The 25,153-nt window shown below is 42.8% G+C and overlaps 1 protein-coding gene and 4 non-coding genes across 5 annotated transcripts; all 5 read right to left on the bottom strand.

The window, feature by feature from the left end:
- Positions 1-356: 356 nt before the first annotated feature.
- Positions 357-24,678, bottom strand: NOP58 (NOP58 ribonucleoprotein). The gene is made up of 15 exons (XM_059476309.1): positions 24,523-24,678; positions 22,218-22,294; positions 20,160-20,212; positions 17,938-18,062; positions 16,807-16,943; positions 15,579-15,643; positions 14,159-14,293; positions 13,153-13,298; positions 12,080-12,206; positions 11,281-11,444; positions 10,458-10,592; positions 9,199-9,260; positions 6,567-6,700; positions 1,610-1,731; positions 357-925 (listed from the first exon to the last, which is right to left on the bottom strand). The coding sequence occupies exons 1-15, from the start codon at positions 24,565-24,567 to the stop codon at positions 869-871; spliced, it is 1,584 nt and encodes a 527-aa protein (XP_059332292.1). The 5' UTR covers positions 24,568-24,678; the 3' UTR covers positions 357-868.
- LOC132075841 (small nucleolar RNA SNORD11) lies at positions 11,827-11,912 on the bottom strand. The gene has a single exon (XR_009418839.1). It is a non-coding gene; the product is annotated as a small nucleolar RNA SNORD11 (small nucleolar RNA).
- Positions 12,974-13,057, bottom strand: LOC132075842 (small nucleolar RNA SNORD11B). Its single transcript, XR_009418840.1, has one exon. It is a non-coding gene; the product is annotated as a small nucleolar RNA SNORD11B (small nucleolar RNA).
- Positions 14,924-15,011, bottom strand: LOC132075845 (small nucleolar RNA SNORD70). Its single transcript, XR_009418843.1, has one exon. It is a non-coding gene; the product is annotated as a small nucleolar RNA SNORD70 (small nucleolar RNA).
- On the bottom strand, positions 19,829-19,917 carry LOC132075844 (small nucleolar RNA SNORD70). The gene has a single exon (XR_009418842.1). It is a non-coding gene; the product is annotated as a small nucleolar RNA SNORD70 (small nucleolar RNA).
- Positions 24,679-25,153: the final 475 nt, after the last annotated feature.

Below are 25,153 nucleotides of genomic sequence, written 5' to 3'. Positions count from 1 at the left end.
TGTATTCCCACAAGAAAGCAGAATTAGCAAATGGCTGATTTCTGCTACTAATAAAACACTTGTCTTTTCTGTTTCATTACCAGATAGCTGAAGTAATTTTGCCTTGGGTTTGGCTTGGCTGGGATTTAGGGGCTTTTTTCTTGGATTTTTGTTTGTTAGTTTCAAGGGTTTGTTTGGTTCTTGCTTTGTTTTGTTTTTAAATCAGGTGAGGGAAATTGCTACAATCACCATGAAGCAATTTGAAAGCTACCTCACATTTGTTCAAAACACATCTGAATTTTGTTAGCCAGTGCAGCAAAACTAAAACATTTGGAAGATGCTTAAAAAAGGTTTTATCAAGAGAATACAGTGCAGACTTGGTGACATACCTCAACTGTTCAAAGCATCTTTGGTATCATGCACAGATATTTGTATCCATTTTACAGAAAATGTAGGGATATTACAACCTTTGAAATCTTTAGAGAATAAACTGCAACAGAACATTTACAAATTCAGAACTTCAGAACTGACGAGTCATTTAAAACAATATATCTTAGAAACAGTCCCAATAATGGCTAGAGAAAACAGCAAACAAGTTAAAAGATAGAGGCATAAAATCTCCATAAAAATGTTTTTATTCCTTATCAGTGGAGACTGGTTATGAAAAGAGGACCTATTGTGAGCTTTTAAACAAAAGAAACCAGTAATCCTCCTAATTATCAGAGACACCAGGGTATCCTGCTCCAGGGAGAAGACAGCTATCAAACCCATCTCCTTGCCCTCTTGCAACACAGGGAAGTTAGTTTTCAGCAAGAGGCTAAACAAATTATGTAGATAAATGCTACTCCAAAGCAGCTGTCCAAGGGCCAGTGTTTTCCCCTGTTCCACATCAGTCTTCACCCTCATCTTTCATTTTCTTTTTTTTCTTCTTCTTTTTCTCTGGATTCTGCAAACAAACAAATGTTGCCATGAACAAAGCATAGTGGAAGAGCAAAGCAACACGAGTAGCTAGGCAACAGGGCTCAGAGCCCAAGCATCACCCCAGCTGCCATGCTCAGCAGAGCACAGCCCAGGCCATGTCCTCCCTCAGCTGCTCACAGGGCCAGGGAGGCTGTGCCACACTGTCACAGCTCAGCCCTGTCCTCGGCCCTGCAATGACACACACCAAGGGCACAAAATTCAACCCTGGGTTAAGAACAAGACTTCAGAACTGGGCCAAAAGCTGGGTTTGGTCCCATCTGCTCTGCTGCTCTAGAAGGTACCAAATCAACAGGTACAGCCTCTGCTCCCTAAAGGTCCCAAAGTGGAGACAGATGCCTGTGGACTGGCCCCAAGGGACACTCTTCCCACTAGAAAAGATGAAAAGAGGGGGAAGACAAGAGCTGGGGGTGAGCAGAGGACAGGAGAGGAATGGAGGCATTGCGGTCACAAACTTTCCAGATATTATTTTGCAATGCACATCTTCTTGGACATTACAGTGGTGGAGATCACAAAATCAAGTTACTAGAGCAAAACTATTTGCATGCCATGGATTACACATAGAAGAATTTCTCCCCACCCCTCACTCTACACTATGTTTTGGAGAGAATATTCTCAAAAATGATCAGGTAGCTGTGCAATTCTGCCTCACCTCAGTTATGGGGCTGGTGGGGAGTTCCTCACTCATTACCACCTCTTCTTCAGCTTGCTTCTCCTTATCCTTTTTCTTTTTCTTCTTTTTGACAGGTTCACCATCTTCTACAGCTGCCCCTTCTGTAGCACAAAAAGGACAAAAATGAAAGGCAGGTTGTCAGTTATTGAGAGTGCAAAAGGAAACGCTATGAGACAGCAGGGGATGCAATGACTCCTATTTACTGTCTGTGTTAACTTACCTGCAGAACTACTCCCTGCTACAATCAAAACATAAAGCTACTTCAGACAGTGACAGTGTTTAGACAGCACTATTCCCAGCTCCTGGTGAATTCACATCATCCTATTCCTATATGCTGCTCCCAGAATTTAAAACAAACTTGCATGTTTTGTTTGCCAAATTACCTTCAAGTACTCCATGGGAAAAGTGACTGTCCACAGTTTGGCAAGTATTTTTACCAGCAACACAGGAGCAGCAAAAGGACTCTAAATCCCTCCTTAGAAACACATTTAGCCAGCAGTAGCTTGGTCACAACTGATTTCTCCATCTTGATGCTGGAAATTTGTGAAGAAGCAGACCGGTTTTCCTTACTGTTTAGATTGGCAAACACAATGATCTCAATGCAACTTCAAGCATTTAATGCAGAAACACGTTCCTATCCTGGACGACAGGAATTATTTATAATATTATTTATATAAGCTGAGAGGAATGTCAACCCAGAAAGATTTACTAATGGCCTTAGAGTTACTTTTCAGAACAATTCATCAACAGCAGCCCTATCTAATCACAGGGTAATGGAACTGTGATTTACCACTCACTTCCTAGAATACATCCCACAGTCTTAGGAATCTCGAGGTAAAGATACCAAGCAAAAATCATTACCAAGCTGACAGCCTATGCAGCAGCCAGGCTGTTACTGGAGCATACCCAAGTTAAACTTATTTGCACAGCTGAGTCAGTGCTGGATACCAAGTTTCACACAGTACTCATGACTAAGTTCTGAATGCAGCAACCACTATCCTTCAGTAGCTACAAAACTGATGGTGAAACCAGAGGTGTTTGTGGTATGTATCTTTGCTACTGGAGGTTTGACTCAAGACGTCATTTTCTCACCATATGTCCCCCAGGAAAGAACCAATTTTATTTTCAAGAACACTCACTCACCACTTACAAAAAGAACAAGTTCAATTACAAAAAAGACCCAAACCACATAACCTCCTAATGTCTTGATTGTACTTTGTCACGAGTTTAGTTCCTCAAGCCAGAAAAGGGATTATGTGAGTCAAAAATAACACTTCAAACTCTGGCTCTAACATTAGCTTCAGACAAAAAAAGTTGGCTTCAGGGTAAGTAATTTCTAGACATGTCTACAGAAGAATGCAGCCAACACATGCAGTTTTCTGACATCAAAAAACATACCAGAAACAAAACAGCAAAAGATTCTAGATAAAAAAACCTGGTAAATATAACTTTGAGTGGATTGTGCCACAAAATTCACAGAGAACAGTGTGCAAGCATAAGGCATTCAAAGCAGGTATAAAAATAAGTGTCCTCACCTCCCTATGAATGACATGGGGAAAGTAAAAGTAGCTGAAAAATAAGCATAAACTATATTAAAGCCACACTGTATAACAGGAGCATACACATTGTATTTTGCTATGCTACATGTTTTTACTCAGCTGGATTGGTAAGATATACATTTCCAAGAAAAATATTGGGTGATAACCTTGAAAAAACTTTTTCTCGTTATTACCCTAGATGTCATCAATTCTGACACAGCAGGCAGTGGAACCTGGCACAATTTGCTGTGCAATGATGCACTGGGTGCTCACAAGCACTGTCACTTCTCACAGCAAGCAGCAGAGCCCTCTCTGAAGATTTCAGCTGCTGCCTTCTAGCAAAGCTCATCACAAGGCCTCACATATTTGTACCTAGAATCAGGATAAAGGCTCCAGGGGTGCTGGTCTTTTTCCTCTAGGTGCAATACTGCCAAGTCAGGCAAGGCCAGTGGGGGTTTCTTTGTGATACACAGCAGCTGACAAGGAAACCAATAGCTCTGACTCAGGCACAGAGCACAGAAAGCAGCAGCAGCCTGAGGATCAGTCTGACTGATGGCCCTGGGAGTGCTGGACATCACCAGCAGTAGTTCCACTCACCATTTTTGTCTAAGCTTTTACACACAAGCCTGATGTCCTGGTGTACTCTCCCTCCTCCAGACAATGCTCCACAGAGTGTACAGAATGAAGTCACACTGTCTATCAGAAAAGAACATCCTGCCAAGTTGTTGCTTTTGTGACTTGCAGGGTTCACTCCATTAACACCATTAACTGAAGATATTTCTCTTTTCAAGAGATACCTTCCCAAGTCACCAACTGCTACTATATCCTGATGCTAGATGCAAGCTGAAGGCTTCCCTGAGGAGACTGGCTAGCCCTGCTGGTGGTATGAATTCTGTTTGGCCACATCCAACTGCAGAGACCACAGTCACAAAAACACCTGCCCTATTTCCCTTCACCAACACAAAACCAGGTTTTAACAGCTCCTGAAGTGGATTGTAACTTGTTTCAGGCACTAATCCTTCCACCTGGTTTCCTGATAGGTATAAAAGGTGAATACATACCTCAACCCCCTGCCAGCTCCCACCCAAAGCACTGCCATTCATGCACCCCAAACAGGGAGAGAGAAAACACCACACATCTCATCTTGCAGTAACATTTACACTTCAGGCTGGCATAATGCAAAATACTGTCCCTCTTTACAACAGATATTAAAAGCAATGGTTTGACCAAAACTCTTCAGTGGCAGCTTCCCACTCCTTCCTGTCCTTTACCTTCCTCTTGTAACACAAGCCCAACAAAAAAATCTGGCTGAAGAATGCCTTTTTTTCTGGGACTGCTTTTCCCACCGCCCCCATTTTTTATGCAGCTGCACAAACAGCATGGGGAAGGAGGAGGCAGAGACTTCTTTCACAACACACTGTCTGGATGTGTTATCTCTGACCAGGCAAAAGCTGAATAGAGCACTGCAGCAAAAAACAACAGAGCCAAGAACAGCAGACATTAAAGGCTCACATGCACATTCAAGTGGATGTGCAATATAAATCTTAATGCTGGGACATCCTCTGCACCCTTTTGTGTATTATGTGACTTGCTGAACTCCTCAACCTTCTAGCACCACCAAGCCCCCACCAGCACACTGCAGTCAGAGAAATCATGCTGCAAAACAGCAAGGCTATGCTCTGTCTAGCAAGTGTCAGGGAAATTCGTGTACCCATGCTGAGTGCTCAAATATAATTTGCAAATATGAGGCAATGCTATTTTCAAGGGTACAAGAGGACAGGCTAAAGGGATTAATTCTGCATAGAGGTGACATAAGATAAACACACACTCTGGAAACATTTATTCTATAGTCTGAAGCAACTGGCATAGTTAGCACTAATGCCCAGGTAGTCAAATAAAAACCAGTTTTTCGGAAGGTCTGGGAAAAAGTAGGAGCTATTAACCATACATTTGCAGAATTACCCATCTTTTAAGGAAGAAAAGCAATACATCTGAATCCTGTACTTCAGGTTTAGGGAAATTTGCAAAACAAACAGCCAAACAGCACAGATTTCAGTAGTCCACAAGTGTTCTGGACACTACTTCCAGCTCAAGGCTATCTGCTAAGCTCCACCCAATCCCCAAATCTGGAAATAAAGTAAATGAAGCAAACAAGCAGGTTTGTGTAAAAGAGGACCAACCATTGAATAATAGAACTATGAACTGAAATATCCTCCTCAAACTACAGAAGAGCAGGCTGGAAGGCAACATAATATTTCACCTGCCTGTGAGATGTCAACACTTGCTTTGATAGTGCAAGGCAAGCCCAAGGGAACAATTCTGGCTACAGTAAGGGAAGTTGGTTCAAAAGCAGTAGCTGTGAGAACACCCACATTCTCCAAAAGCAAATGGGCAAAGTTCAAGCTTCCAAAGTACTCATGTCCTTTTCTCATTATGTTAAATACAAGTGAACAAGGCAGAGCACAGATCTCAGCTTTACAGCACAAAGGATTCTCCTTTCCCCCAGTGTAACTTTACTTCTCAGCTGTGTTTAGATTCCTGCAAGTTGCTCCCTCTATGTACAGCCACCATGGACTAAGTGGCGTCTGGAATGATCACACTTCCCATCACCTCAGCATGAAGAGGCATTGAACCAGTGTATCTGCACTCTGATCCCCTAGAGCAGAGCAGCAGAGAAGGCAGAAATGGAAGGCTCTGACAGCCTCACCTCTGCAGGCATGGGTAGTTGGCAAAAGACGAGTAGTGCACAGCCAGATCTGTCTCTAGCTCTCACAGAAGTGACTTTAAGTCATCTTTTTCCTCATTTTTCCCCCTCACAAGTTACACACTGGTGAGAACAGAATGTTTCTTAAAATGAACCATAATGTTAAACTAGATAGATTCTGAGCTGTAACTGCAAAACATTCTTCACACAGTAACTTATCAGAGAAAGAAAGAACTGTGGACATAGTTCAGTTTTAGCTCCCCAGAGAATAACAATTGTTCATGTACTATGTAAATTCACATGGAAATTTCCAAGTGTCATTTCAAGTCAAATTCTGACCTTTTTATATGTTGAGAAAGGCCAGAAAACACTTCTACACAGAATAAAATAGTATTCTTGAAAGAAAATAGGGCAAGTTCTGGTTTTACAGAGAGCAGCTTTTCTGTCTTCAAGATACTAAATACAAACCTGCTGAGCAAGAAATTCTGCAAGAATATGAGCAAAGTTTTGTTTTAAAATGTTCTTACACATTTACAACTGCTTGTAAATTGACTGCAGTCTGGTGTCAGTCACTTTTTTAAATACACTGCCATTCTCAAGGAGAATACCCAGGTACTGTGGCTGGCTGTAACTGCTAAACCCAACTGCAGGATGCAAACAGTGACATGGCAGCAGCACAGGTACAGCAACCAACCTTTCATCTCTGCTTTGAACTTCTTTGCTTTCACTGCAACCTCTGTGTCTTGTTCATCCACCTCCTGAATTTTGCGCTTCTTGGAAACAACAGGAAGTGTCGAGTCACCAGAGGGGTCAAACACCTTCACTTCACTGTAATGAAGAAAAAGGTTTATGCATTAAGAAGAGCAAACCTTCAGGGAAGACCCTGCAGTTGAACATAAACTTTCCAACACAACCTACCAAGAATACTTGAAAATCAATTTTGCTCAGCTGACAAAGCATCTACAGGTAGTGAGGCCCTCCCACCAATACATAAGTGCCTTTATCAGTAATCATGACTAGGAAAGAGATATCCCACAAAGTATAATTGTCTGATCTGAAAATACCAGTTAACTAAGAGTTTCATCCTGGTTTATACCTGCTCAAGGCTCTACAGCACACTTGAATTACCCATTACATTGATTTCTCTGATGCTGAAAGCCTATCCAGCATAGCCATATGGTCACAAGCACACAGCTCCCCATCACTTAGTGTATTATTGCATGGTATTTGGTATATTATCCCATAACTGTACCCTAGGGGTAATAATACACACACACACAAAGCATTAGAAGTAGCTTTACTTCTGCTTTTTCTACACGGCCTCTCCACCATTAAACTGAGAGGGCAAACTCACAAGGCAGGGTAACATTACAGCTCATTGCTGTAGCACCTGTATCACTGAATTATGGGACATTCAAATATCTGTGTCTGAAACTGCCTCTTCTCAGTTACTGCATGCTCATTTGTTCAGTTCCAAACTCCTCTACAGGCTGTCCAGTGCTCTTTAATTGGAACTTGTAAGGGACAACTGAATCATCAAATAACAATGAAGCAGTTCTTTTCTTAATCAGAACAGAATTCCTACTGAAGAAAGAAGTTGTTTTAAAACACTAAGTCTAAAATATTTCGTTCTCAGATACATAATGGACATCTGAACTTTTCTAAAATAGGAATCTGAAAAAGATACCTTGCACAGGTTATAAAAGCAACTGAAGCTGAGTGACTGGGCTAGCAAGCATGTGGTAATGCCAGCAGACAGTACCATCAGCTCATTCTCTAAACATGGGAAATTATTGTTATGGGTATTAACACCGCATATCGGTTTAAAGAAATTCATTATGCAGCCTTTTGCAAAAGGTGGAGTCTACTTCAGAAAGACACAAATGAGTGCTCAATGGCTTCCTTGTCATTGTCATAATACTGCTAATTAAAAATAAAACCAAACCAAAAACCAAAATCACAAAAGCATAAATAAAACTAATATAGCATCACTTGCATCTTTTTTGGAAAGCATACAGAAATGTTTCATTTGAATCTCATCTCTAAAAACTAACTCTCATTTACCTTCTGATACATTACTTTAATTTAGCTAATTCAAACAAAATCCATAGTTCCATACAAGACTAACATTCTTGCCCATCTCCTTAAAATACTATTTTAGCCTTTCTAACATGCTCATGCAGCAGTACTGCCATTTTTGTACTACAAGGACAATTTGACAAGTACTGAGTTTAGTTTCCCTTTTAGGTAGCCAGACTATGCCAAATAGCCAGGAATTATCTTCAGATTCTCTCCAAGCCTAGACATGTTTGCAAAGCATGTCTACCAGCAGGAACATGTCCTGGCAGGAGTTCATGATTCCTCATTTCCAGAGGTCAAACCCCAGCATCTATGTTGTCTCTAACAACCTCCTCCCTCAGCTCCTGCCTCCTGACACGCCCTAATGCTTCATTTACTGACTGACACTGTCTGCAAAAGCTGCTCCAGAAATCACAGCCGTCACCACACTTGGAAATGCCTGGCATATGGAAATAGAAGTCACAGCTAGACTCCAGAAAGATGTTTGGGGGCTGCAGATGGGTGCAACAGTGCTAATTTTTTCTCACAGAACAAGCACTGAAACCTGGTTTTGCTGAGCTCTTGCCCTCTCTACACCAAAAGCTCAGCAAAATAAGCAGGGCAAGCTAAGCAAGAAGCCTGCAGCCAAATTAAGCAGTAAACCCAGATGTCACAGCACAGACTAATAATACCTTGTTCAAATCCTCAGATGTTTAGCTGCCCCAGTTGCAATTTACAGTGTCACTTTGGGCACCATAAACTGTTCTAACAATGTCCAGAGTACAGAAATACCTTATTTATTGCTCAAGACGTGTTATTTATTACATACATGACTTAAATAAGGAGATGAAGCTTCACTTAGAACAAGCGGTGGCTAGTTTTTTTCCTTTTTTCAAGAATAAGTGGAATAATTAGGTCTCCAGGACAGCTTCCATGTCAAATAAATTAATTAATACTCTGATTTTCTCCCATTTATTTCACTTGGAATTGTAATAAATAAAGCTGCTATATATTAAGACCCTGCTTTTTGGGGTGCTGCTGCTAGCACCTAAAGTACTTGCTATCTGATGATGTCAGTGATTTACTATTAGAAAATCTGGGGAAAAGGAAATTCTTGTTAGCAACAGAACTTATTAGCAATGTTTAAATAGCACAGAAAATGTTTCCTGGATCTTAGGTCAACCCAGCCCACAACCAAAAAGCTTTTCAGAAATAAAACCACGGAGAGTTATTTTTACTCAGCCAAGCTGAAAGGAAAAATTATTCACCTCTTGTTTTGATATTTGTCTGCCTTGGCCAAGGCTTTTCCAGTGCCACTAATTCTTCTTATCTACAAGAAAAATTTAGATAGGAAAAACAAATTACTCATAAGGAAAAGAAATCACAACACAAGTTATTCAGCTCTTGAAATGGAAAGACAGATGCATTATGGGTCAAGCTCTTGTGTACTTGCATTAGCTTTACACCTGATTGTAGAGTAGTGACAGGGAGTGTAGCTGAGGTGAGCAAGGCTGAGGTGAGAATGGCCTTCCTAATGCTGCTCTTCAAGGGCCCAATCCAAGTAAGGTATATCTAATACTGGATCAAATATGCAACAGTAACGTGACATAACATTGTACTTCCAAATTCCCAAAAGCAGCTCAGATTTGTGCACTTTCTTCCTTTGGCAAGATTAACTGCATTTAAGCGCAGGTACCACCCTACAGCTGGCATTAAGCCACGCTTTAAAGCCACAACACAGGCCCCAAACTAAATTAAATATGTACTTGTCAGATGATTGGTTTGTCTTTTGGTGTTAACATCTCTCCTTGCCTTTGTTCTGATGGGAAGTTTCACTGTCCATGGAGAGAAAGCAGGTTTTTCTGGACATTTCTTTTCTGTTCTAGTAATGCCAGTACTACAGCACTGGCATCAGGTCTAGCTTGGAAGGCTGAACCTAGCTGTCATTCACAAGATCACATGCAGCAGCCACATAAAAGAGGAAAGGGTCCCTATGCTCCCAGCACCCTGTGCTGATGGCAACATGGAACAGTAGGTGTGGAGAGCCAGGATATGCATCAGGTGGTAGGAGGGCAGTGCAGCAACTTGCAGAATAACATCTTGCTTTAGCTACAGAGAAAGCTCCCGAAGACTAAGCACCACCAGATTCTGTCCAGATTCCAGGAACCAGAGTGGAAAAAATATTGACACAAATGCTCCTTCTAAGTAAAGAGAAAGAAACTATGAAGTAATAAGCCTATCCCTTGCAATTCATAGAGATAGAGGGAATGTAAAGGTGTGATCTTATTAACCTTGGTCGCTATCAAGATTTTTCAGTATAAAGCAAATAAAGACAGCCCTGTAAACAAGAACAGCTGATACACAAATGCCTGCAGCCAACTTACACACTTGGCCACTCCAGCCAAAGCTGGGAGAAACTACAGGGTAAGAGTGACACGTTACTGAGAGAGAAGAGTCAAAAAGCAGTGTCAGGAAATCATACCCTGAACAAAAACAACAGCTTCATGCAGTTCTCTGTAAGACTTACCCCTCTCTCTTCCAAAAGCCTCAGCCTTGTCTCTACTTTTAGTCTGTTCTCAGCTCCCATTTCAGCACTGGTGTTCTCTCCAAGGGCATCATAACGAATAGTCAAGGCAGTCTTGGCTGCCAGCATTCGAGAAATCTGGAAAAGCCAAAAATAATATTAAATGCTAAAACTTAACATAAGGCAGTGTGATTCACTCTGATCTGGAAACCATACCCACATACAAAAGCACAAAGTAACCATTTACTAGCAGTGTTCAGTCCAAGAAGTAATTAGTGTCTCATTCTTTTAACACTGAAATACTGTTAATGTAACACCTTGCTTCCTTGATAAATAGAGGGAAATGTCTGAGACAGCAAGTCAGTTACACATATCCTACCTACTCTACCCCAACCTTCAGACCAGGTTAGTCTGAAGTGTAATTTCCAGATTTCTCCACAATTTAAACACATATTCATCCACCTGCATTATGAAAGACTTTAAGACCAAGCTGTTAAAAGAGTCCAATTTTCAAGAAAGACCAAAGCCTTTAACATCTTAGTTTACTATCACATAGAAGAAAGTAATAACATACCCCTTGAGAAAGCCAGTGTACATCCGAACTCATCTGGAATACACCTGCTATTGCTCAGCTATGTCAAACAGACAGTTTTATCCCCTTTTTTTGAACAGGAGTGAACAATATTCAAGGATTTGTAGGACAGTGGTATTTTCCATGTCACCACAAAGCAATACAGTAAAGCAAGCCATGGAAAAGCCTCACTGTGAAGCTCAAGATATTAATGCCCTGGAAAAAGCCAACCCAGTGAAGAACTACGCAGCTTACCTTTCCTTTATTTTTGGTATTGCTTTGTCCCACCAGGGAGGCATGATAGATAAGGCCAAACTTAGGTGTGTCCCTTTTAGTCTTCAGTGCTCTGAAGAGTGCCTTCTCAGCACCCAGCAACTGAACTGTAGAAGCTGGATGTTTTGCCAGATTCAGGAGGGAACCTAGAAAGAGGTGACACAGCAAGAGGAATTTGTCAGAGAAACAGCTAGGCTAGATTCCTGCTTTTGAATAGTGTAAGAAGCTCAGATCCATCTGTTTCCATGAGAGCTGCTTCCCATTTGCTTCCTGAAGGATAGGTAAACCATTTCAGTCTTTCATGCCTCAACTGTCTTGGTTTGATTTGAGCATCAGGAAAGAAGGCTGACTCAATAAAACATATTCCATTGGAATAATGCCTACTCCTGACAGCAAGAACATTTTATCACAGAACTGCAGCACAGATAACTGAAATAAGGCTGCTATCTTGAGCCAGTCTGACTATAAAAGCCCAGTGCTGGTTTTATACCTCACAAGTGACAGAACTACCAGCAGGAGGCTCAGTAAGTGTCTCAGAAGAGGTAGTGACTTAAGTTGCCCTCATATTCCAAAAAGAATTCAGGCCAATTGAGAACTTCGTCATCACAGACTACTACCAAGCTCATGCCGGTATTCTCAAGATTCCTGAAGTGCTGCCTTCACCCCATTTACCACAATATGTGCACCAGGCCTTACATAATGCTGTTAGCTGACCAGCTCCTCAGAGAAAACCTCTGATGAGATCACCTAGGATTCATTCATGTTGATCACTGTAACCCACCTGCATGAGCAATGAGTCTTGCTCCCACTAGTTCTCCCACCATGACAGTGAGATTGGGAGCAATGGCCATCATTCTGTTCTTCAGGTAGTCATAGAGCTGGGTCCGATACTCTGAGATTTCAATCACCTGGCACAGACAGAATTTAGTTACAGGAGTCAGTATCAGCCAACCAAAAAATGGAAAGAAATAAATATACTGACATGAGGAAGTGCTGAGAATTCCACTGTAGGAGACTAACAAATTGCAAAATGCAAACAGCCAAGAGCCAGACTTATGGGAAGCTTTATATAGAGCATATTGCCAGAGCAGAGCTACATCCACGAAGTATATGGGATCTGTTCTGCTAATTCCCTTATGCAACTTATTTTCTCAGCAAAACTCCCGATAAAGGAGCTGATAACATGCCAAAGACAGAGAAGCAGAACAAAAATACTTAGCGAGGACATTTTCTTTAGGACAAAACTCTGGAATATTCAGTTTTCACATAAATCTTTGCCACCATTCTCTTGAAATGGGATACATGCTCTTTACTTGTTTCATACAGACACAATTAGAATGCACATTAAAAAGCAGCCTGGTCTAGACCAAGAACAGGAACTCCTAACCCTGCCACTGCTGGTAAAGTCACAAAGGGATCCAAATGACACCACTGAAGTCAGAGGGTGTTTGTTCACACACAGCCCAGACAAGAGCAGGGTAGACTCCTAATTCTTTTGGGGCCTTAGTGGTCCATTTTTAACCCAGGATTCATCACCTAGCTTCCACAGTGACAGATTAAAAAGAGGCTATACAATGCTACTATCTCAAATTCTTGAAAGTACAATGATAGCAAAATTCCCCCTAAAAGTAAGACTGCCACTTTCAGAAGGCCCTGTGCAGGCATCAACAGTCTGAGATGGCTCAGATGAGGTAGTGACTGTGCACCCTCATGTCTGAACATCAGGAAAGCAACAATATAGGAATCATCACTGCCATCACAAGTTAGCACTGCCCTGGGAAAAGCTCTCCTTGGCAGAAGTGGCTCTTCTGAGCAGCAATAGAGTCCTGCTGCTATCCATTCATGTGTACATACCTGATCACAGAGATGGATTATGTTGTTTATGTCTTCTTCTGATACTTCTGTCCCCATGGAAATCTCAGCAGCAGCCTTCACATCCTCCTCAATCTCCTCTGGTAGGATGTCAGAAACATCAGAGGATGCAAAATTGCTTCTGTCTCCTGTGGGGTACAGATGAAAGCATGTTTGTGCTGGGGGCGAGATGAACTAGCAAAAAAGGCACAGAAACAGATGAAGATAAAAGGCCAAAATAAAAACAGTGAGTCAAGTCTGCCATCACACTATTCCAAATTCCTAAAATATATGTCAGTGTTCTGACTTTGTGTTTATACCAACTAGGAACGGTTGGTAATATTAAATTTGAAACTAGAAAAAAACCCAGAAAGCCCATACTACATATTTCACCTTTTCAGTAGCTGGTTGCTGCAAAATTTTCAATGACAATATTAGAAGAAGAGAACTCCAGGAAGCAGACACTTACCACTAACCAAATCTACTTAACCGTTTCTACAACTGGGGGGGAAAAACCGCCTTAAAACCACAACTCTCTCTGGACTGCAAACTTCATTGTTACAAAAAACCAACCAAGCAAAAAATAAATCAATACAAAGTATATGAGCCCAAGAGGTGAGGCAAGTGTCCAAAATATGGCATTCTTTCTGCTCTTGTAAGTAATTCTACTAACTGCTCTCTTCAAGAACATCCAGAGACAGGCAACACTTCTCTTTATATCAGTTTTTAAGAGCTAATTTCCAAACTGGTCTGCTGACTAACTGAGATTCTAAGATGTGCTGGTGGTCCATGAAGGACTGGTTGGTGATGTGGCATTAGTTTTCACTTCAGTTTCCAAATGGCAAACTGCACCACGATCCAGATGCAAACATACCCTCCTCTTCTGCTGGCCCCATCTACCCTGCTGCTGAAGGCAGCACTGCTCAGGGTGATGGCAGCTGGACGAGCAGAGTGGGTGTCACACCACTGCCACTCACTCGGTGCCCACTGCCACGGCCTCACCACTCACCGACTTTGCGCACGCATTTGCAGTAGGTCAGGTTATCCGTGATGATTTTGCCCAGCTCAGGGAAGTGCCAGCCGTACCACTCCCGGCAGCGCATGATGTAGTTATTCAGCTCCTTGTCCAAGTCATCAAGAAGTGCTAAAGGAAAGAAGGACAGAGTTCTTTTCCTAAAAGGGCAACCTAAAAATGTGGTACTCTCAAACCAATAGTATAAAGGGAGACTACCTGAAGTATTTCACTCTTTAAATATTGGAATAAGCCCAACTGCAGTACACTTAGAAGTCTTTACTTTTCAGAGAACTGTGTAATACTACAGAAATGTTGGAATATGTTGGCACAATTGTATAGAAATGTTGGAATTCCCGTAAGCGTGGCCTCAAAGTTCTATCACTGTGACCATCTTGGACAAACTCCCTAACAGCTGCAAAGCACATTCCCTAGGAGCGCAGCAGCCAGTTCTCCTTCCTCTTAGTCGACCAAAGGGCTAGACACAAGGTTGATATAAAATCTAGGCATCCAATTAAATTTGAGGAAAAAGTGTTTTACTGGTAACGAAACGATCTTGTGTTCCATTACTTGATTTAAGAAAGTAAGCCTTTTAGTTACTGTTATAATATAAATATACCAAATACAAAGCCAACGGGCTCACCATTTACTAGATATGACAAATAACCAGATTTATAGTTTATTAGAGTACAGTACCTACAGTATGTATTGCTAGAGAGCCCTGAGGCTAAAAAATTTCCTGCTAGTGCAATACCAACATTCCCATCTGTTGTCTCAGTGGTAGTGACGAAGGAACTGAATTACATCATTAATTTCAGTTTAACTATGTTTCATCATTGGCAACAGTCTGGGAATTAATATTCCAAACAGGATTCCTCACCACTGCTTCACAGCAAGCATGCAGATTATGATGTGTGTCTCTTCAAGGAAAAATGAGGAATGGGCTTTCCAAGCTGCTTTAACAATTTCAGTCTGTTTCCCATTTAGAAAGCAGGGAGACAAAATGCAGCATTACACATGGCAGTGTGACTTACATAGGAGTCCATTTCTACATTGCCCTCTATGCAAGACACCACCTAAATGATGGGTCAGAAAATGCTATCCTGTGGGGCCTATTCTCACAGCACCACTCAGGAGGGAGGCATGTGGGGAAGGAAAGCCCTTAAAGGACTGAACTAACACAGTCTGTAGTTCAGCTGATTTCTATGCTAAGAAAAAGTGCATGCCAGTTTATTGTATTGCCCTAAAAATGTTCCTGCTTGTGGAAAACACACTTTATGCCTAGATGAACATCAGTGTCCAATTTACTCAGACATCCTAGGAGGAAATTGACAGCAATATTTTTCTTTAGCCAATGTAAAGAAGTCAGCTATCTGAAGCCAAATCCATTAATAATGTAAGCTCTAAATATACTTACAAATTGCCTGGATAATCATGGTATCTACTTTGTCTGGGCTGAACTTCAGCTTGTATCGGGAAAGGCTGAGGAGACAAACACAGTTTCATCAGCATCCTGACATCCTGCTGCAGAATATGCCCCACCTGTTCCTTTTTAACACAAATACAGTTGTTCACAGGTTCATTGAAACCAAGCTCAGTTCTGTGCCACTGACTGCTCTCAGCTGGGGCCAGAAGCCACACTGACACAAGCTCCACAACAGCCCTGACAGGAGTCCCTCCCATACCCTGTGACCAGGGTGAAAGTGAAGGTTATTTGTACCACCTGCTGCAGACACACGAGTGCTGTGGCAGGAAATTAATTGGCTCTTGGTTTTTCTGCATGGTTCCCCACAAAATGTCTTTGTCAACAGCATTTCCAGTTGGGCAGCAGCTGGAAGCAATACACAAAACTGCACCTCCCCCGCAGCAAATACCAGCAACACTAATGTGAAGCAACAAAAGAAACTTCCTGGAACAGATTCTCACTGTCTGAGAAAGCCCGTTACCATCTGGCTTTAATGTTATGTTAACAATTCCTCTGTAAGCTACAGTGAAAGTCACTCGGTATCAATGAGGAATTGCATCTTAAAAGTCCTTTTTCAATATTAATGCCCATTTTGTAAGCAAACAGACCTTTAAGGAATTGGCTACAGCAAAGCATTTCTCTAACTTGCCAATGGCTTGTGACAGGACAAGCTAATGTCAGAATATGGATTAAAAAGTGACTTGCTAATGGATACTTGATCCCATGGTGATCCAACAACTTGGTATTTAACTACTACTCCACTAAATCTAAAAAGCAGCAAGAACAAGGTGACAAGAACAATCCTGCCTTTAATATTTGCATTATCTATTATATGGGTATTTATTCTGCAGAAATCATCAAATTCTGGTCTCCACATTGTCTCTTAGTGGCAATGGAGCTTTAAATGACTCCCTGGACTGCTCCAGACACAGTCCAGAAGTGTACCTTCAAGTATATAACATGAAAAGGAAAGCTACCAGCTTCCACTTTGGGTGAAGATGAAGCCTATCGCTAAAGGGTGGGTGCAAACTGAAAGCCTTTCCTTTTAAAACAAGATTTCAGATACAGAACTATCTTGACTCACAGAGTACAAGACCATGCCACATACTCAGAAACACTTCAAGCAGCACAGCACAGGAAGGGGCATAAAGGATGCAACAGAGCTGCTGTAGGAACTCACCTGTGTGCCAGACCCAGGCACATAGCTGCCATCTCTCGAGAAGGGAGGCCTGTTATGAGCCCTTCGATCTGGGAGCGAATTCCTCTCATCAGCTCTGTAACCATTGGGCTGTGTATACAACTCAAATTCAGCTTCTCCTGCAGTGTGGAAATCAATGGTCCAAAGTCATGCACAACACAACATTCCTCTGAAGTCATTCTTCCAGCAGCCTTACATCATTTTAACTGGTTATCCCACTGCAATCCTGTGATCACACAAGTTTCATTCATTTTTGATGTTTAAGGTAGTGACACCCTCAGTTCCCCACACAGTTAATATTCCACTTTGAAGAGCAGATTTATAATTAATGCTCTATCCGCTATGTAGAACATTCAAGATTTTGAAGTCTACTAGAAACAGTTTGGTCCCAGAAAGAAAATACAGAGGTAAGAGTTAGGAGCTTTGCATCTTTTTCAGAGAACGAGTGAATAACTAGTTCAAAGTCCTTGCTATTATTTACTAACATTAAGCCCTCATTTTGCAGCCTACAGAGTCTCCTAAGACAGCATGAGGAGGTTGTCAGAACAAAGTTCAGTGGAACAGGGAGCAATTGGACATGAGATGGGAAACTGGTATTTGACACCTAGGAGACTCCAGAAAAGGCAAACCACCATCACTGAACCACCTCCTTCCTCTGGGTACACAAGGGGTGTGCACAGCTGCCTGCACACTGAGGAAGGCACAACAATGCCCACTCCCAGAAAGACAATAAATCATCACCCTACTATTGCTGCATCTGTTAGTGAGGAATATGTGTCTGCCTGGCTTGGGTTTTTTGGTTGGTTCCTGCCTCCACTCTTTTTCTAGATTGAATAATTAGAAAATTAGTTTTTCTACTTGCTAGATTTCTAACAAATATTTAAGAGAGAAATCAAGCAAACCTGAAGACCTCAGTGCATTCTTACCATGTCAGTCACCTGTGTTCTCAAGACAACATCTTCCCTGTACACATACTGAGATTAACTATCCTCTATGCTGCAAACACAGCACTGGCAGCATAATCCATTGCTAGCAACTGCAAAATCTCTGGAATCTGACTATAGCATTTCAGTAGCATAAAACAAAAGAAAAAAAAGCAAAATCAGTTATCACCTTTATGACACCTCCAAGTTTGGCATCTGCCACAGCCAACTGCTCGTGGGCATCTTTTGCCACTATCTTCTTGAGAATCTTCTTCAAGTTCTTGCTGAGCTTGCCTTCTACAAGAGCTGTGGATGCTGTATAAAACAAAAAGACCAAAGATGTTGTTTCTTTTCCCTCCTAAAAATATGTAAAAAATATTACTCCTAACTTCATGTATTTATTTTAACTGTCCACAGTAGCTCTAGTCTGAGCTGCAATTACTACTTCACCATGCAATAGTTCAAAATCAATACAGAAGAAAATTATACACATCCTCCTCTGAAGGCCTAAATAAAAAACTTTTCTCCCAGTTGTCTCTCCTTTCTCCATATGTTTTCAGTTCTATTTTTGTCAATTTTGTTTAAGGATCTCTACAAACAGTATGCCATATGCTTTAGATACACATTTAACATTTCCAATGGCAAAGTTAGATGGGAATATTTTGTGTATAATTAAATTAACAAACAATTTGCCATGTCCCTTAGGCAGCAACCATGATATCCTAAATTGAGTAATGGCTTATTTGCATTCTCTGGTGAGGATAATGTACTATCTAAAGCCCCAGGAATGATGCCAAACTGGACAGTCAGACAGACTCTTTTAATACAGCATGCAGACAGAAGAATCTTTAAAGGATGTTCTTAATTCTTAAATATTAATAGACCTGTAAAAGCTTTACAATCCCACACAATATATTTTAAGCAGGCACTTATACAACTCTGAGGGTCAGCTCTGTGCTCCACTGAACTTCTGGGACTGATACATCTCCACCACAGTAACAGAGCAGCAGCTAGTGATTTTTGGTTTCCAGAACCTAATAACATTTAAGAGTAAAATCAAAGTGCTGTGCTGAGTTTCCGCACAACCTTTCTGCAATGCAGATAATTTTCTGCCCTACAAGCTGGCCAATAGCATCTTAACCCTTGAAACAGTTTTTGTCATCTTATTGCAGGGGTTCCATACTGTTGTCTCCTTATCATAAAAGTTTCATACCTTCTTGGTGTTCCTCATGGGCAGCTCTCAGAGCACTGACTCTTCTTCACAAAGCAGCCAACTGACTCCAGTTCCCTTCTCACCCAGCCACCCCACTCTTTTATAGCACTCTTTTCTCATTGCTTACAGCTGTGGCCTGTTAAAGTCAGGCCTGTTCCTCATCTTTGCTAATTGTCCCAGCTGCAACTCCTTAGGGGTAAGATTACTTTCTACACTGTTTTTATTTTCTTACATTCTATCCCCCTGCAAAAGTCACATACATAGTCCTGCCTTCAAAATAAATGAGCCATAAGTAGTCTGAACATCTCCATTTTACACATAAGTCAACTTGAAGCAAAGTAGTAGAAGGTGCTGGATGTTTCTGAGGCTTTTTAAATCAGCCTAACTATACATGAACTGAATCCAAACCTATGCAAAAGCAAAATAATCCAAAAAATAAGCCGTGGAGAGGAACATACAACAGCTTCAATCTCAGCTCTTTTATTTGCATCTCATGTTTCATGGTTGTGTCTCTATTCTTGTTTCTTTGCTTCCTTTATAAGCTCCCCCTACTGCATCAGAATATGAAGATCTTTAATTATAAATGTGACCTGGAACACTCACCTACTTAAATCATACAGCACATTCAGCAGTAAGTGTCACACCATTTCTCAATTATTGCCTAGAATTCCTACCATTTCTGCTCAAATCAGGCCACACATCAAGCATTTAAGTGCAAAACCCACTAAAATTATTGAATATAAGGTTTTCCATTTTGCTTGAACTCCTGAATTTGAGGAGAACACAGACTTTTCTTAGGCTGAAAACCACAGGCATAACATGTATCCATAAAACCCAGGTGATTGTAATAATGAATGTTCTCTAATACCAGTCTGTTGTCTCAGTGGTAGTGACGAATTGTTGACTCAAATCAGTGATATTCAGCTTCAACAAGAATGCATCATTGACAACAGACAGGCTGTATGTATCAGTCACAACGTTAAACTGCTTAAAAATACGCACTGAAGGAAAAAACTAAACTTTATTACATCTTTACTGCACTATACACTGGATAGGTGACCTCATAACCATCAAAACCAGCTCACTTATAAAACCTGTAATTTAAAAGCTAAGAAAAGAAAGAGCATGAACACAGGCAAGTAATGAGTGAACTAATGCATGATAGAGATTTGATTTTTTTGTAATAAGTGTTAACTCACCAGCAAGTGCTTCTGTTGTGTCCTGAAATTTTTCAAAGTGTTTCAGCTTTACTCTACAGAAATAAAATAGAAGTGCGTAAACAAGTGTACATAAACCACATGCTAGAACCATTTTATCATTTTCTGCCTCTGCTCCTCTATTTTCCCTATGGCTTTAAGAGAGTAAAGACCAATATGCAGACCCTCAAAGAGGACTGAGAGCACTAAACTGGCCAACTGAGTCTGGTGTGACATTTCAGCTGGGTCCCACAATAAATATATAAAGGAAAAAAAAAAAGGGAATTTTGATTTGGTATTTCTTGGACCGACATCACCAGAAAACCTAACCCCCCCTCTTTTTGCTTTGTAGTTCATATTTAAAGACAGACATCATCCATTTAAATTTCAACACTGCACCCTGACTGACTGTTGATAGCATCTTTCCACTCATCTTCAAAAGGAAATATTCTGCCTCTGTGGAATGCAGAGCCTGCACAGCTCAGATTTAACATGCTTTCCAACCAAATACATCTTCAAAGACTTCAAATTTTAACTGATACATTGCCCATGAATGCTCAAGTCCTCCCCTGTAATTAGATGTTAGAATACAAGTTCTGAGCTGAGTTTAAGACAAACAACAAAAATTTCTTTAAAGCCCTAAGTGCTGACCAGAGCCAAGAATCATCAGAAGAGTGTTTAACCACACTGTGTCAAATCCCCAGGCACAGCTTCCCTCTACCCCTCACACAGCCTGTGGTGCTGATATACAGTTACAGCTAAGAAGCTATCTCAATCCAGTAAATTCCTTGTCAGGGACAGGTATTTAACTAATCCAGCTCTGATTAACCACTGCTGGTTGTGAGTCAGGTATCAGCAAAGGAAGCAAGGTCACAGATACAGCTGAATACTTGAGTTAAGCATTTGCAGATCCCAACAAAAGCTTCAGGCTTACACTGATGCCTTTTCAGAAAGGCAAAAGAGGAATTATTTTCATCAGAGTAGAGATCCCATAAGAGCCACATCCTGTATAACAAGTGCCCAAGATGATGTCTCCAGGACAAGATTAACCACACTACAAACAGGCAGATGTGGGATATTCCGGCCTCTGCTCTAAGTACTGCTACAGAGCAGGATAAATATGAAATGCAAAGCTTGCTCACATGCATCCATTATAATCAAAGCTGGTTAGAAATCTTCCAATAAAACCACTAGAAAGACTTGGAAGGAATCCACCGTTGTCCCCAGCTTTAGGGCAATTTGCTAGAAAGGCCAATGATTAGTGGACCGTGCATTCCCTGTGCAATTCTGCAGTGGTGCTAACTCTCACTGATGGCATGGGCAGCAACACAGCTCTCAAATCAGTGATTTACACAGTTCCACCTGGATTAAGCTTCATTTTTCCCAAAAAGAACTTTCTGTGAGCACAAAACCCTATCATTCCACTGACACTTCCAGCATTACAAGCTTGGATGTATTTGTCAAATCACCCACATCACCCTAAAGTATTGTTCAACTTTTTTGCTTTGGCAACACATGGTAATGACTTCTGCTACTTAATTACACTGTGAAATATTTCTTTCATTTTGATATTCCATTGTAAGCATCTCAAGAGTATCTAATTTCACATTATCATTGCCCACAGCTTTTACAATACTGAAACCCAAAAATCAGTACTTCATTTTGAACCTCAGCTGTGTGTAACTACAGGCAGCCATGTCCTTCCACAAGCCACAGTACTACCTGTTGTCTTCTTATTGCAGGGGTTCCATACTTTTGTCTCCTTATCACAAAAGTTCCATGCCTATTGGTGTTTCTCATGGGCACCTCCTCAGAGCACTGACTTTTTCCTCTTCACAAAGCAGCCAAGTGACTCCAGCTCCCTTCTCACCCAGCCACCCCACTCTTTTATAGCACTCTGCTTCTCATTGCTTACAGCTGTGGCCTGTTAAAGTCAGGCCTGCTCCTCATCTTTGCTAGTTGGCCCAGCTGCAACTCCTTAGGGGTAAGATTACTTTCTACGCTATCTTTATTTCCTTATATTCTATCCCCCTACAGCTATCCCCACACAAACCTGCTTACATTTTGTTTGCTTTTTCAGGAGTTTCAAATTCTTTCCATAGACTGTCAACTTCTTGAAGCTTTTTCTCATTCAGAACCTGCAGGAAAAAAAACCACAACACACAACTATATTTCGTTCTTCAACACAGGAGACCTGAAACATTTACAGTGCATCCAACCACTCTGCAATAGTTAACACTGATTGAGTCAACAAACTCATCTTCAGTGATCTCTGTTTCACCATTCTCACTCAGCAGCTTTACCCTACTAATAGACAATAGTGCAACATTTCTACTTTCACCTGGATTGCAGAAGTTCTTCAATAACGGCTGTGTCCTCCTGGATCTGGAACATTAAAGCAAAACCCTCTTCCTCTTTATCAAAACTGGGCTTGCTCCACCTCCTCTACAAGACTCACTCATAACCACAGTGACCCAAACCCAAATTTGCCACTGTTATGGAAAAAAAAAAACCATCCGGGAAATCTAACAGAAAGCAGTGATCCCCCAAGTTACTTTCATTAATCAGAGCTAACCCAAACAAAAAAGAAAACATCTCTGTAAAGAACAGTCGTCACCACAGCTTGGTCGTCAACCACAGCTTGGTCGTCAACCACACCAACAATTGCCCAAGAGTCTAAAGCAATGGCTCAATCCCATCTCTGTACACGGGGAACCCCCTCAGCTTTTAAACAGCACAAGATTTACACTTATGCTCTTGGAACCTATAAGCATTTCACAAAATGTGTAGTGCATGGCAAATTCCCAGAAAATGGCTCAGGAGAATAGTCAAAATCTTTACAACACTGTGTTCTTTACATCTCATTCCTTGTGGTTTTGTCCCCACAACGCAAATGCAATGCAGTTGCAATTTAACCCAGCGCAGAAATCACTCCTAGTACCATGAATTTTGCTCCCTGGAAGATTTTTTAATTCTGGTTGAAGGAGATTGTCTTTTTTTAAACTCAATTAGTAGCTGAGCAAATAAACCTAGCAATTAACGTCCCACATGACTGTGAGGCACAGCAAAACCTTGGGGCAACTCTTCCTTTCCTCAGCCAGACAATTCTTTCCTGCAGTTCATTTTTCCTACACCAAGACCTACAGAATTTTCAGCCTCTATAAACAGACATGGGGACATAAAGAAAATTAAAGACATAGAAACTGCTAAAATCAAGACTGTTAGTGTATAAAAATGACACACCTATGGATAACTGCTGACAGCTGCAGCAAACACTGCAGCACCTCTGCAGATACCTCCCTGCAGTTCTCTCTGTATGTTCCTCCTCCTACCTTTGCGTCATGCCTAGCCTACCTTCAGAAATTAAAATATCAGAATTTATATTAAAATATTGCCTGAACTGCACGGTTTCATCCCAATGAGCAGAAAAGGTTTCAGGGCATAGGAAGGAAATATCGTGCTCCACAGAGCAGCAAGGGCGCAATTCTGCTGCAGGCAAAGGTAGAGGAAACCAGAGCCTTCCTCTCTTCACACCTGCACTCATGTTCACACAAGTTAAACCCTAAGACTAAGTTGGAGGAAAAAAAAATAAGGATGTTATGGTCAAACTATGACCAAGCTGGTAAAACTGTACATGAATCAACACTCGAGCAAGACAAAAGCCAGAAAGGAGCAGGACACTGTAGCAACTCTAGTTTAGGCTTGCTCAAAGCCCCAGGGAGCTGCAGCCTGAGCCACCCGCTCAGGAGGCTGGCAAAGCCCTGGGAAAGTGGCTGCTTGTCCCTCTGGGAGAGCGAGGTCGGGACACGAGAATCCTGCGGGGACCCGCACCGTTCCCGCGATCCCGCTTCCAGGCACGGCCCCGCACGGCCGGGATGCGCTGCCCGCCTCGCACCGCCCCCTCCCTCACGCACCCGCGGGGCTCGGCGGGAACAGCGAGGGCACGGCCGGGAACAAAGGGATCAGCACTCCCAAACCCGGGGAAAGGAGCACGGCCACGAGAGCACAACTTCCTACCAAATCCAGGCCGGCAGAGGGGAGGGAGCGAGGGCCAGGGGTGACGCTCGGCAGGCCCCAGCAGCTCTGCTTCTGCCCGCCGAGCACCTTCAGCTTCCTCCGGCAGCCACTTCCGCGGGGCCTCGCTCACAACGCGGCCCCTCTGCTCCCACCCCCGGCCCTGCTCCCCGCCGCGAGGCGCCGCACGGGATGCGGGGACCCTCCCTCCCTCTCTCTCTCCCTCCCTCTCATACCCGTAATTCCCACCGCAGGCCCGACGCGCTCCCCTTCGCCCTCCCTTCTGCCCCGCCGCAGGTCGGCGGCCGCGCCCCGCCGGACGAGAGGCAGCGCGCCGCAGCCCGGGGCTCACCTTGAAGATGGCGTAGCCGGCGGCGGTCTCGAAGAGCACCAGCATCGCTGCGGCGGGCGGGAGGGGGGCGGCACGTGCGCCGCCGCACCGGACCCGCTCAAGCACGCGCGCGCCTCGCAGCGGAACCGGAACAGGAAGCGGCGGCGAGCGCGCGCGGGGAGCGGAAGCGGCGGGGCCACCTTCCGCCCGCGAGCCACGTGGCGGGGCCGCGCCCGCGCCCCCGCCCGGTCACCGCCCCCGCCGCCGGTTCGAGCCTCCCGACGCACAAACGCGCGGGAGCCGCCGGGGTCCTCCTGTGGCACCTCACCCGGGCTGCCCCCGCTTCCCCGGTGCCGCAGTTGGCGGCAGGGTCGGCCGCCGTAGATAGGAAGCGGGTGTATTCCCCGGGACGCGGGTGGTCCTGCTGGCGACTTTGTTTCCCGAACGGATCCCTGAGCGGGTGGTCCCCCCGGCGACCCCTAGCCGGAGCGGCCGCGGTGCCGGGGTGCAGGCGGCGCTCCCGGCCCTCCGCACACGGCGGGTTGCGTTATCCGCCCGCTCCGCTCCCTGACCTGCAGCTCATCGCACCGAAAACAGTTTATTTACATAAAGAATTGTTGATAGAGTGCGATTGTGCGTGTTTAAAAGCTTG

This window comes from Ammospiza nelsoni, chromosome 7, assembly GCF_027579445.1.
Source record: "Ammospiza nelsoni isolate bAmmNel1 chromosome 7, bAmmNel1.pri, whole genome shotgun sequence".
Classification (NCBI taxonomy): Eukaryota; Metazoa; Chordata; class Aves; order Passeriformes; family Passerellidae; genus Ammospiza; species Ammospiza nelsoni.
Note: the sequence above shows the minus strand (reverse complement) of the source record. Positions and strands in the feature narration are given on the sequence as shown.